Here is a 13,367-nt window from a genome sequence, read left to right as displayed (position 1 = left end):
GATAATTAAATGACTCTCATAGTCCAAGTTCCAGAGTCCTAGGGTCTAGGTTTTTAAGATAAATTTGCAGGAAAAAAAGAGGAGACTGTCCAGGGTTACTGGTATATAATCTCGGAAAAGCAGCGGGAGCCACTGAGAGGACCCCTTGGGAGCGCTGAGGGGACCTAATTTGTGCTGAATGCTGGAACAGTGAATGCAGGGTTGGGAAAAGGGATGGGTGGCACCCATTGTTTCTTGGTCTCACTAGTCACTTCTTTTTTGGTCAACCTGAAATCAGATCGACCTTGGACATGTCCAATAAAGCAGGTGGGAAACGCCCAACTACCACCAACAGTGACCTATCCAACCACAACATGGTGTCCGAGGTCCCTCCAGAGCGGCCCAGTGTCCGGGTAAGTCCAGTCCCCCACGCAAGCTGTTGGGGAGGAATCCTAGGAAACGTATTAGGCTGCTTACTTTTTTCTGCAGGTTCCAAAGAGCAGGTGACGTGATGCAGGAAGTGGAGAGTGGGGAGGAAAGAGGGCTCAGACCAGAACCATACAGAAGACCAAAATCTAGACCAGGGGTTCTCAACCTTAGCACTATTAGCATTGGGGGCTGGATAATTCTTTGTGGTGTGGGACCATTCTTTCTCTGTAGTATGTTGAGCAGCAGCCCTGGCCTCTACCCACTAGATGCCAGTAGCCCCCACCCTGTGACAACCAAAAATGTCTCCAGACATTGTCAAATGCCCCCTGTGGGACGAAATTGCCCCACCCTCACTGAGAACCACTGATCTAGGGGGACAGCGAAAGAAGAATAACTCATGAGGGACATGGCAATTGGGCGCTCAGAAAGGGAGGAGGAAGGAAAAGACTGTCAGGGGGAAGAAGTAATCAGAGAAGAATGTTGCAAAGAGGTCCAGTAAGATAAGGGCCAAAAGTATCCATGGGGTTTAGCAACATCGTGGTAATTGGAGACCCTGATAAGAGCAGTTCAGTGGTGTGAGGAGGGCAGAAGACAAAGACAAGCTGGAGAGGGCTTAAGAGGAGATGGGAGGGCAGATACAGGACACTGAAAAGTAGAAAACTGCTCTTCTAAGAAACTAGATAGTAAGTGGTAGTGTAGTCATACAATGGAGGACTCTCCAAAAATTAAAAATGGACTGGAGCGAGATGTATAACAAGGATAAATCTTAAAAACATAATGCTGAGGAAAAAGCAAGTTGTAGGATATGAAAAATATGGTATCATTTATGTAAAATGTACAAACATGAAAAGTAATTCAGCGTTTTTATAGATAAGCTTGCAGTACAAGCATATAACCATGGACAGGCATACTAATTTGTGGTCAGTGGTCACCTCTAGGGAGGAAGAAAAGGTAATGAGATTGGGGAGGGACTCAAAGGGAGTTTCAGCTCTATTTGTCATGTTTTATTAGGGAAAGAAAACAACATGCAGTGGTGACTTAGTCCCTACTTTTCTGAAATGTTTGAAATATTTCAAAAAAAAAAATTTTTAAAGAAACTTGACCATGAAGGGAAATGAGGGGTGGAGGGTGGCAGCTAGGAGATATGCAAGATGCAGGGAGGTTTTCTTTGTTCACTTTGTTTCGTTTCAAGGTGTTAAGGGCAGGAGGGGAATGACCCAGTAGGTAGTTTCAGGAGAAAGGGCATAGCCAATGAGTCATGTTTGTGTAGAGACAGGAGTCAGGTGCCAATTTGCTGTCAGCCTGGATAGGGGAGGGGCCCTCTTCCTGAGGCTGCATAAGAAATGTATGTGAAACGTGGCGGTGGGGCTAGGAAGTTCGAGACACTCCCACCTGATGTTTTCAACTTTTGCAGGAAAGTAGGAGGTAGGGTTTTCTGCTGAGAAGAGTGGGGTGGATAGAGAGGCGTTGGGGGGCGGGGGGCTTCAGAATAAGCCCAAGGGTCAGTGGTCAACAAGGAACATTTGGAATATTGCCCAATAATACTGAAGGGTCATCTGAGGTCGTAGACTGAATCTGTGTGGCTCTGATCCACAGGTGTGTGTGGTTTTTCTCCAGCAATGCTATGGCCTGGCAGATGGTTGCATTGACCTAAGGTTGAGGGTTGCTGGGAAGCTGTGGCAGAAAGATAAGGAGGCTAGAGTATTACTGTGGGGTTGGCAGGGGAATGGCTGAAGTGGCAAGGAGCAGATTTTAGGCTGCAGAGAGCAGGTGAAACTATGACAGATGACGGACTGAGAGAAAAGGGAAAGATTTTAGGATTTACATATTCTGAGGGTGGTGGACGACTTCTTCAGATGGCTGATCTCCACCATTATATGTGGGTTTTTTCAAGTAAAGTACAGAAAATAATTTCATTTCCCAGTTTGGGAGGTACTTTATGATAAACCCCAGTTTCTTCTTTCCTTCCTTCTACAAGTATTTACTAAGTGCTTATTGATCGCTGGGCACCTTGCTAGGCTCTGGTGATAAAGAGATGAACAAAACAAAAGTTTTTCCCTACAAAGAGCTCACAGTCTCGTACGGGAGGCAGAAAGTCCACAGTTCTGTTGCAGTGTGACAGATTCTAGACTATGAGAAGATTCTGAGAAGAGGGAGCAGCAACTACTCTGGGAGAACAGGGAGGTTTCGTGGACATGGGGGGCCTGCACTAGGCTGTGAAGGATGAGTTGGGATTTGGTAGTGGACAAGGGAAGTGGGGTTCCCCCGCCTCCCATGGTGAGCAAAGCCCTAGGGAGATGGGAGAGAACCACTCGGAGTTTGGCATGACCAGCAGTGGTGCCTTTCTGGCAGAGTGGCAGAAAGTGGCTGGTGGCCCAGCCAGATCTTGTAGACCTGTCCTTGTGTGCTGTGCTGAGGATTGGAATTCTCTCCTAAGTGACGAGAGGTAGTGAGAAATTTTAAGCAAGAGAGTAGTGTAATTAATAAAGTATTTTAGAAAGATAACCTTAGTTCAATACAGAGGGTAGACAGCCAGAAGAGATGACAACCCGTGAGGCACCAACAGCGGCATTGGAGAAGAAAGGACAGGCTTGAGATCCATTAAGAAGACAGACTTGTCAGCCCTGCATAAATGATGGTGTGGAGGAATGGAGGGAGGAGGGGACGGTGTGAGCTTGTTCAGAGTTCTGGTTTGGGCCACTGGGTAGATTGTGGCCCAGTCAAAGAGATGAGAAATACGGTAGAACAAGTTTGGTTAGAAACAGGATGAGTTTGGTTTTGCGCTTATTTAATCCTAGCTGGACAACTAGTGAGCAAATGGACTGGGACAAATGAATCTATATCTAGATTCATTCTAGCAAATGAATCTAGATCTGGATTAGGGAGTTTTCAGCATATTGCTGGCAGCTGAGGCAATGGGTATGGATGACATTACACAGGCACAATGTATGACGAGAATAAAAGAGTAAGTTTGAGGTCTATCAACACTTAGAGTGGAGGTGGAGATTGAGAAGGACTGGCCACAGATGCAGATATTGAAAAGTAAGGACTAGTGCCCCAGAAACCAAAAGAAGAGTTTCAGGAAGGACAGAAAGGTTCACATTGTCGGTGCTTAAGAATGTCAGGGACTGAGTGGCCTGAGTTGACATCGCAGGGACCATTTCTGAAAAGAGGTGGAGGAGGTTTAGGAGTAAAGGGAGGAGAGGAAGTCAGGACTCTTCCCAGCAGCCTATCTCTGAGGAGAAAGAGAGGGAAGGGAGGGAAGGTGTTACCTGACGGGGACAGTTGGTGGAGGGTGGAGGGGGCAGTCAGGTGTGTGTGGGTGCGTGAGGGCCAGTGAGGAGGAGGAGAGAGAACGATTGAGAGAGACAGAGACAGACAGTGAGAGAGAGGAGAGATAGAGATTGAGAGAGAGAAACAGAGACAGAGAGAGAGACAGACAGAGGGATGCTTTAAGATGAAGAGACCTGAGCATGTTTGCTTGGGAGAAGCAGCCAGTGGAGGAGGAAAAAATGAAGACAGATTTGAGAGGTTATCAACGAAGCAAGTCTCAGAGGAGACAGCAGGCTGGACCCAATAGCCTTGGAAAGGAGGAAAACGCCTCTTCTTCTGACATTGAAGGGAAAGAGACAAGGAGAGTGGTAAGGGCAGTAATTTTCTGGGTAAAAGGGTGTGAAATTGAGGAAGCGCCTGTCTGACAACCTCAATTTTCTCTGTGGGGGGAGGATCCAAGCCACTGCAGGGAAGGCAGAGGCGCGCAGGTCGCTGGGCTCGGGAGAGAGGTGAGGGTGTGCAGCGGAGCACCGGGGACCGAGGGGTCACGGTGGCCTCGTCTGTACTGTGGTGTGATTGTTCTCCAGCAGCACCATAATCTGGCTGTGAGTGCAGGGAGGGTGGATAATTTGATTAATCTGGGATTTAGAGTTTCAGAGAAGGTCAAGCGGAAAGGCACTGGATAGGGTGTTGGTGTTGGAGAGTGCGGTTGATCTATTCCACCAGGGGGCCTAGGCTTTGTAGGGAAACAACTAACACCAGGAGATAGCTCATGGATCCAGGAAAAAAAGGCAAGGATTGAGGAGTTGGGGATCGCAGTGGAGTAGAAAAGCTGGTGTCGTTGAGGGATGGCGTGAGACAGCCCAGAGGATGGGATGCTGTGATCAGAAGATGGGGATATGAGAATTGACAATGCTGGTGGTGAAGGGGCTTGGGAGATGGCCAGGTCTAAGGTGTTGCCATGGGAGTGAGTTGCTGGGGTGGAAGTGGAGGATTTTGGACTTGAGGACATCAAGGTAGTTTAAAGTTAGGCCAGTGGATGGGTCATCCTCCCTCTCACTGTGGAGCAATGAAATTGTCCACAGTGATGGCAAGACTTAGAATGGAGAGGATGACTGATATCAAAATCCTCAGACTCTGAAAAAATGATCTAGAAGCTGATAGTGGTGAGAAGGGCTAAACAGTGAAAGATCACTGATACTTCGAGAAAGAGAGATTGTTGCCAGAATATGGGGAACTCCCTGTGGCAATAAGGAGCTAGGAGAACACCCGTACATCCTCCCTGCTCTGTGGTGTGTTGGACATTCAAGAATGAATAGGGGACTTCCCTGGTGGCGCAGTGATTAAGAATCTGCCTGCCAATGCCAGGGACACGGGTTCGAGCCCTGGTCCGGGAAGATCCCACGTGCCGCGGAGCAACTAAGTCCGTGCGCCACAACTCCTGAGCCTGCGCTCTAGAGCCCTCGAGCCACAACTACTGAGCCCACGTGCCACAACTACTGACACACGCCTAGAGCCTGTGCTCTGCAACAGGAGAAGCCACTGCAATGAGAAGCCTGCACACCTCAACAAAGACCCAACACAACCAAAAATATATAAATAAAATAAATACATTTATAAAAAAAAAAAAAGAATGAATTGGGCTTGGAGAAGATGATGACGTAGGGAATTTACTTGAAGTTGAGTGGGTCTGGGAAAGCATTATGAAAGAGGTAAGGAGTAAGGCCAGTAGAGAAGGATAGGCCAGGAGTGAAATGAAATATCTTATTTTCTCCTTAAGAAAAAACAAAAAACACACATCGCTGTGAGACAGGTAGGACTATAATTTTGAGCCCAATTTTAGAGATAAGAAAAAGAGCCAAAGAATTGAAAGGCCGTGCCCTTGAATTAGTAAGAGATCCAAGCTTCTCACCTGGGCCTCTTAACGTGAGGGCCCCCAGGGCCCTGGAGAGGGATAGCTCCCACCAAGGGCAGCTCCCCTTGCGGGTGGAGCAGGAAGGAGGAGAGGAAGAGTTAAGCTGGCTGCTCTCTGCATCCCTAGGCCACCCGGACGTCCCGCAAGGCCATCGCTTTCGGCAAGCGCTCGCACTCCATGAAGCGGAACCCCAGTGCTCCTGTCACCAAGGCAGGCTGGCTTTTCAAGCAGGTGAGGCCTCCTATTCCATTCTGCCCACCGCATCCCTGCTTTCTCCTCATAGTGCCGTAATTCCTCTGTAGTTATAACAGCCCATGTATATTTTGCTATGTCCTTCCAGGTCCTATTTTGGTATATCTCTGTGAAATCTCCTAATTTTATAAAGTCTCAGAGAGGTTGAGTATCTTCCCAAAATCACAGAGAGAAATTAGTGTTATATTTGGGAATTCAGCCAGGTCTCCTGATGGGCAGATGCAATGACTTTGAAATACGCTGTCATCAATCCTATCAGAGCAACCCAGTGGCTCAGTCAGCAGGGCCCTCTTGCTATGAAGGGCGGAGGATGTCTCCTCTAAGTCTAGGGGTCCAGTTCTCCTCGTTGACCTGGCCACTATCCCTGCCTGACCTTCTGCTCACTCTTTCTGGCTCATCGCTGTACCGTTTATCTTCCCTGGGGGAGACACTGAGGCCCAGAATGACAGAAGTGGAAGGTCACAGGCAATAATGTAATGTCATTCCCTGCCTCTAAGGGCTCTTGGGGGTTGCTGCCACTTGTTAGTGGCAGAGCTGCAAGCAGAGGCAGGATGTCCTTATAATGAGTGCAGCACTCTTTCCACTGCACACACCCACCTCCCCAGGCCCAGGTCACAGACTATCCTGTCTATTCCCCACTTCTCCTGCAGGCCAGCTCCGGGGTTAAGCAGTGGAATAAGCGCTGGTTCGTTCTGGTGGATCGCTGCCTCTTCTACTATAAAGGTGAGCTTGCGCCTGGCACTGGCAGGGGCTGTGGGAAGCCAGGGCCCCCCTCTTTCTCATTCTGCCCTGTCACAGGGCTCGGTTTCTGATGGATGTTGGGGGTGGGGGGGCACATATCCCCCCTGTGGTCTCCGGCACCAGTGGCACGTGACAGGGGATAAAGACAAAGCTCACTTGCTCACTCATTCACTCACTCATTTCACATTCGACAATATTTACCGAGTGCCTACTAGATTTCAGGCAGAGTCCTAGGCCCTGGTGGGTGGTGTGGTGGATGAACAAGACAGTCAGATGACAGAGGGTGAAGTCCGGGGGAGGGCGTGGGTGGGAGAAGAAAAGGAGGAAGAAGAGGAGGGTCCCTGGTCATCACTAGCAGGTCACCTGCTAATTGGACCTTGTATGTTGAGCTTCCCCCATCCCACTGGAATGTATGATCCGATCTGTGTAGGCAGGATTTTTTGGTCAGTTTTGTTCACTGCTGTATCCACAGCACTGAAAACAGCACCTGGCACATAGTAGGTGCTCAATCAATGTGGAGTAAATGATTATCCCCCAGCTTCTGCCCTCTTCACCCACTCCAACATTCACTCCCTTTCCTCCCCCACAGAAAGGAGGGCAAAACTCTTATAACTTTGGTGCAGCAGCCTCTAGGAAGTTATTTTTAAAGTATGTACAGCAACAATATGGCAAGCAGGGCAGGGAGGAACTAGTGAGGGTTGATGACAGTGATGGTTCTGTCACACTGATGCCGCGCAAGGAGGCCTGGGCACTGAGGAGAGGATAAAATGATGTAGCAGCAGGAGTGGCTGTTTCCTTTTCCTGCATGCCCTGGGAATGGCAGAGCTCTGATTTCTCCAGGTCTCCTGGGAGCAATTCACTGAATCATTAACTTTGGCAAACAAAGGTTGTACCCAGTGACCCCCCCCCCCCACCCCACCCCCCCGCCCTTAGAACACTGCTGTCCCTGTGCCCTGAGGCACCTGCATCCCAAGGAGAGAGACCAGGAAGGGGATGCACGTCCAGGGTCTAGTCACAGAGGAAACCCCAAGATTGAGGGAGAAGAATCTGCTCAGGCTGGGCCCCGGGATGTAGGGCCGCACAGGAGCCAGAGTATAACGGAAGCTGGAGGGAAAGCCAGGGTCTCTGCAGGGAAGGCACTCTGGGCCTGGTGTGAGGGGAGAAACTTATGAAACTCTGAACTCAAGGGACATGGAGATGGGGGGTCACTATGCACTGAGAGATGCTCTCAGGAGACCCCTAAACACTGGCCAGGACTCAGCCAGGCAGGGGGCCCACCTCCTCCTGGGGCTGATGGCGTCTGCCTTCCCGAAGAAGCTCTGGGTTCCCAGCCCTCCTGTTCCTTTGGCTTAGTCCATCCTCTGGGTACCATGCCGAGGTCTGCCCAGGAAACTGGACCTTGGGCTAAGTATCTTGTGCAAGTGATGAGTAAGGGGAGAAGGGGAACTAGTGGAGTCTGTAACCCCTGTGAGATTTCTTCTGAACCTTAGCTGAGGGTTTTACAGGGTCTCCAGCCCCAGGAATAAAGAGCTATCCCAGGGAAGTGGGGAGGGTCTTGCCATGGCCTCATAGTTAGCCCCAACCTCATGGTTCCCACACAGCACCCCTACCCTTTCGGTCTCCTGCTGATAGCTGGGGGCCTGGCTAGCTAATCCATCAGGCTCCTTTGGAGATTCGGGATGAATTATGCAGCAGCCTGATTGTTAGCCTGCTCCTGGGGATCAGGGGGCCAGGCAGGGGCGTGTCTCCTGTGCATACATGGGGACTGTAAAGGGGAGGGGTCTAGTCAGGAGAAGACAAAGCAAGCTGCCAGGTGCCTGGGAGAACCTTAGAGACAGTTACCCAGAAGAGCCAGAGCCGAAGATTCGAGCGTCCACTCTACCGCGCCGCATCCCATTATATCCTGTTCCGTGTGTCACTGTTGGAATCACCTTGTTTGGAGAGGCACTGTGGATGGGAGGGAGGTTAAGAATGGTAGCTCGAAAGTTAGACTTCTTGGGTTAAAGACTAATCCACCACTTTCTACTTAAGTAACCTTGGACAAGTTATTTAATCTTTCTGTGTCTCAACCTCCTTACCTATATAAAATGGAGATCATAAGAGTTCCCATTCATAGGATTGTTGGGCAGGTTAAATCCGTTAAGCCTTTAACTTAGAACAGTGCCTGACATATAGCAAGCACTCCAAAATGTTGGCTCTTCTGTGCTTGTTTGCTTGCGTACTGGAATGTGAGCTCCCCAAGGGTGGGCGCTACTACTCTCGCATTCACCTCTACAGTCCCCAAGTCTAGAACAGTGCCTGGAGGGCTGCCACGCTCCGCGGCTCCAGGGAGTGTGCCTCTTGCTGTGCAGAGCGCGCCCCGTGCGGTTGCGTGGTGGCCCCAAGTGCCTGACAAATAGTAGATGAGTAACAGATATTTGTTGGTATTTATCCTAATAGGGCTGATACACTCCGCCCCCCTCCCCCCCGCACACGTACATCTCACTGTGCCTCTATTTCCGCGACAGATGAGAAGGAGGAGAGCGTCCTGGGCAGCATCCCCCTCCTGAGCTTCCGGGTGGCTGCGGTGCAGCCCTCAGACAACATCAGCCGAAAACATACCTTTAAGGTCAGTTGGCCTTCCTCTCCCAGGTCAGGTAGGGGAGGGAGGCCGGCTCTTCTAGAGCACACAAGAATGGAGCAGCGTCGAGAGCCACCTCCTTAGGAATCCCAAGTGGTAGTACTGGGGGCAGCAGGCAGTGGTCCCCGGGCTCAGTACAAGCTGTTGTAAGGCTCACGTGAGGCTGCGCCGGGACCCCTTCCTCTTCTCTCCCCAGGGTGAGCCTGTAGAGATGAGCTTCAGTGGTACCACAGTCTTTCCTGGGGGAGAATTAGTTATGTGCTGAGGCCATGGACCCTCTGCCTGGTGGCCTGGCACCTAGGAAATCCCTCACAGCAGAGGCAGGAACTGTGGGCAGGTGGGTTTCTAAGATCCATTCTGGAAAGTCTTCCTCCCCACTTTAGGCCCAGGGAACTAGACCCCCAATCAAACTTACTCAAAGGGTCTCAGATGTAAGTTGTTCACTACTATTTAGTGTACAGCACGTTCCCACTGGCCCATGTAAGGGCCCTCAATTTGTCATTTGTCCTCACTTTCCTTTTTTCCCTTTGCCCTTCAGCCCTGCTGCCTGCACCCTGTCCCCTCTTCAGCCCTTGTCATGGGCCAGCACCCTAGTATTTTTGCCACCTTGGAAAATGGGTTTGGTAGGCCTGTGTTTTGTAGTTTCCATAAATGACATGCTCTAATTAAAAAAAAAAAACAAAATCTTTGCAGAAAGTTAGGAATTGAGTTTCATTATAATTGAAAGCTACAAACCTCACAGAGACACAATTTGAGGGAATAAGGGCCCAGGGAGATGGACCTCACCTGCCTGCTCAGCGTCACTCCTCGGAACCCCTGGGGGATCCACCCATCAAAGACGGGACTGCAGCTGTCTCATCCTAGGCCAGTATTTTTCCACATTTAAAAATTCATGGCCCAATAAAAACAATGAAAATTCCATGCCCTTTTCATATTTTATGATGCAAAGATCATAGGTTCTTTTTCAATTTCCATATATAAAATTATGATATCAACCATGTATTTTCTTAGTGCAAAGCCCTCTCTCCCCCAGTTGAGAATTGCTGTCCAAGACCCTGAAAACCCACAGGTTACTCGAGGGCAGCATCCGAGTTCCTGGGGGCCCAGAGACTCTGCCCTTTCTGTCCTTCAGCTCTGGTCACCTGGCCACAGAGAGGTGGGCAGACACATAGATGCTGCTCCGGGGAACAAAGAGGGACTTCTTAGGCGTATAATTAGTTTCCAGCCTCCAAGGGTCCTGTCTGCAGAATGAATAATCAATAAAACACTGGCTCCAGGGAGCCGGATTTTAGCTGGGGAAATAGGAACAGGCTGTTTAACCAACAACAAACAGGCCTGCTATACACAGACACGCACACACACCCACACAATCAGACAGCCTGTCTTACCCTTCCCCTCCAGACCTGCGTGCGCGCGCGCACACACACACACACACACACTCCAGCTAGGGAGCTCTGCCGGCAGCCGCATTAGAACAACGTCCCAATGACTGACACACCCCTCCATAAACCCCAGATCTCTGTGCCCATCAGCCCCTCTCCTCCTTCCTTTTCCCCTGAGGAGTGCACTGCCTCTTTAAAACCCAACTCTGAGGGCTGTGCTCAGTGGCCCACAAAAGGTTCGGATTGTGGCTATTCAGTGGAATTTCTCCAGGGAAGGGAGGGGAGATGAGACAGATGGGAGGCTTGTCCTGCTGGGGCCACCAAGCGAAACCCTCAGATGGCCAGTAATGAGCCAGCACTGTTCCCACCCAGCCTGCTGCTGAATGGCCTTCCTCTGTCCCTGCAAAGCCCCGTGGGGGCTCTGTGAGCTCATCCATGGGGGCACCTCCCTCAATTCTCTGGTCCCCTTTCATGCTTCCAGGCTGGTGTCCCCTCCTGGCTCCCCATCAATCACCCTGTCTTTTCCCAGGCCCTCTGCCTTCTCCTGTCACAAGCTGTTGTTCCCGCGCCTTTGCTCTCTCCTTGTTTCCCCGTGGGTATGTTTTGTCCTCCAGCTTGACCGAGAGCTCTTCAAGTGCTAAGAGCGTGTCTTTGCTTTCCCTGTGACTGGCACCCAGGGCAGAGCTCTGCGCACACAGGATGCTCACTGGGTGCTTAGCAAATTATTTGCTGCCACTCCTACCAGCCCAGGACACACCCACTCGTCCCACCTGTGTGTCTCTCTCCTCTACAGTAACCCTGTGTTCTCCACCCCAGAGGGCTTGCCTGGGCCCCTGCTCTCCATATCCCTGTGCAGTTTCAACCCCCAGATGCCTCCTTACAACTTCACTGGCTTTTCGTCAGCACCTCCCTGTCTGCCTACCTGCTGGGCAGCCCTGCTGGAGGGTGGGGACTGGCCGGATCCAGAGGAAGGAGGCCCACCTCTGTCCTTAGAGAAGTAGGATGCTCCCTCACTGGGTAATGGGTCCTGTGGAAAGACATCATGTGCTGGGGAAGGTGCTGAGGAAAAGTGAAGGTCCAGCTGGGAAAGCACTCGAAGGGTGTGGATTTGACACTGTTGCTTAGGAGAACCCTGGGGCTTGGTCAGAGGAGCCCTGTCTTGTCTCCTTCCAACCCCCAGAGACCCAGGATTTAGCACCCAAGCGGTCATAGGCCAAAGTGAAGTCCACATCTGAGACTCTTAAACACTTTTGGATCTCTCATGTTGAATGGGATGAACAAGGCTAGCTGCTTTTTCTGGGAGATTGGTCTCACCTAGGAAGTGTTCTGAGACCCCCAGAAAGAATCTAGCACTGGAGCGTCTTTTCCTCGTGGACCCTCCCCATCAAACAGATGCATCAGTTAAGGCCAGAGCAAAATCTCGAGTTGTTTACAGTTGCAGGGCTGGTCGGGAACAGAGCTAGGATTAGCACTGGGCTGCCCTGCCTTCTCTCCTCAAGCAACCCATGTTTGCCGGGTGCGAGCTCTCCACCCCCACTCCTGGTGGGCTGACCTGAGCCTTGCTGGGTGCTGTGGTCCCAGTGGTGACACTGAGTAAAGGGGCTAGTCTGAATAGCTCCCCACTTCCCTCTTCTCCTCAACGTTCCTGTCACGTCTCCTGTCTCTCCCTCTGGTGTTCGGTTGACCTGTTCTCTGCTTCTCCTCCTTCTGGCCGCGTGAGGACCCCTCCTCTGGACAGGAGCTGGCTTCTGGGTTACCGCCTGCTGCGCCTGCTTGCAGCCGCCAACTAGGTAGCGTGCTCTGACTGTCTGTGCATGCCCTGACTGTCTGTGCATGCCCCCCGTGTGCCCGCGCTGTCCCGCTGCGCGGAAGAGTGCCAGCTTCTCAGAGGCTGAGCTGGGGCCGAGACTGGCATGTGGTTGTGGTAGGGGGGCATCTCTCCCGGGCATGGGGTAATTGCCCTTCAAATCAAACATGGAATTTGACGGGAGAGCGGGCGAGGTAATTGTCCCTCAGGTGGGGCAGGTCAGCTTACCTGGCTATTGAGCTGCCTAGTGGTGTCCAGAGAGCTAGTCAAGGCAGATACTTGGATGCCAGCTGGAGCACTTGGGACAGCTGTGGGCCTCCTCACATTGCCCTGAGCTCCATATGGGGCGAAGAGCTGCAGGTCAGGGGAACGACCTGCCTGACCACCTGTCCTGTGGGCGTGGGTGTCTTCTCCCCACAGGTGACTGTGTGCTGGGTGAACGAGGCTGGGGACAGTTCCACGCACTGCCTCTCCCCACAGGCTGAGCACGCCGGGGTCCGCACCTACTTCTTCAGTGCCGAGAGCCCCGAGGAGCAGGAGGCCTGGATCCAGGCCATGGGGGAGGCTGCCCGAGTACAGATCCCCCCAGCCCAGAAGTCGGTGCCCCAAGCTGCACGTCACAAGTGAGTGCCAGGGACTGGGCATAGGCGTGAGGACTGCTATTAGAGAGAGAGAGGAGGGGTGAAGAGGCGCCCATCTCTATGCCCTTGCTGAGCCCAGCATGTGGACTTGAACCTCTGAGAACATGTGAACCAACTCCTTGCCTCCCAGCAGGGTGCCTGGCTAAGTGATTTCAGAGCCTGTAGTCTCTTTTCCCCTGGCCAGCTCCTCCTCTTCTCTCTGAGCTGGTGGAGGCCAAGAGAGAAGCCAGGTTCCATCCGGGCCTGGCCAGGAGCCAAAGACCAGGGTCATTTGCTCGTTTTGTTATGCATACAGACTTTGTGGGACTCAGGTTTGAATCCCAACTTG

The 13,367-nt window shown here is 51.5% G+C and overlaps 1 protein-coding gene across 7 annotated transcripts in view; it reads left to right on the top strand.

Moving 5' to 3' along the window:
• The window catches only part of PLEKHA6 (pleckstrin homology domain containing A6), a 137,761-nt gene that overhangs the window by 93,611 nt on the left and 30,783 nt on the right, over window positions 1-13,367 (top strand). For 3 of the 7 annotated variants that reach the window (XM_036864617.1, XM_036864608.1, XM_036864593.1), the window contains exons 5-9: window positions 278-392; window positions 5,723-5,827; window positions 6,499-6,571; window positions 9,097-9,197; window positions 12,819-13,021. In XM_036864617.1, the coding sequence (XP_036720512.1) occupies window positions 278-392; window positions 5,723-5,827; window positions 6,499-6,571; window positions 9,097-9,197; window positions 12,819-13,021 (597 nt within the window). The other 4 variants (XM_036864623.1, XM_036864601.1, XM_036864640.1 and 1 more) reach the window with 3 other exon arrangements.

Source organism: Balaenoptera musculus, chromosome 1, assembly GCF_009873245.2.
Source record: "Balaenoptera musculus isolate JJ_BM4_2016_0621 chromosome 1, mBalMus1.pri.v3, whole genome shotgun sequence".
NCBI classification, from domain to species: domain Eukaryota; kingdom Metazoa; phylum Chordata; class Mammalia; order Artiodactyla; family Balaenopteridae; genus Balaenoptera; species Balaenoptera musculus.
The sequence above is the reverse complement of the archived record's forward strand: the minus strand, read 5'-3'. Positions and strand labels throughout refer to the sequence as shown.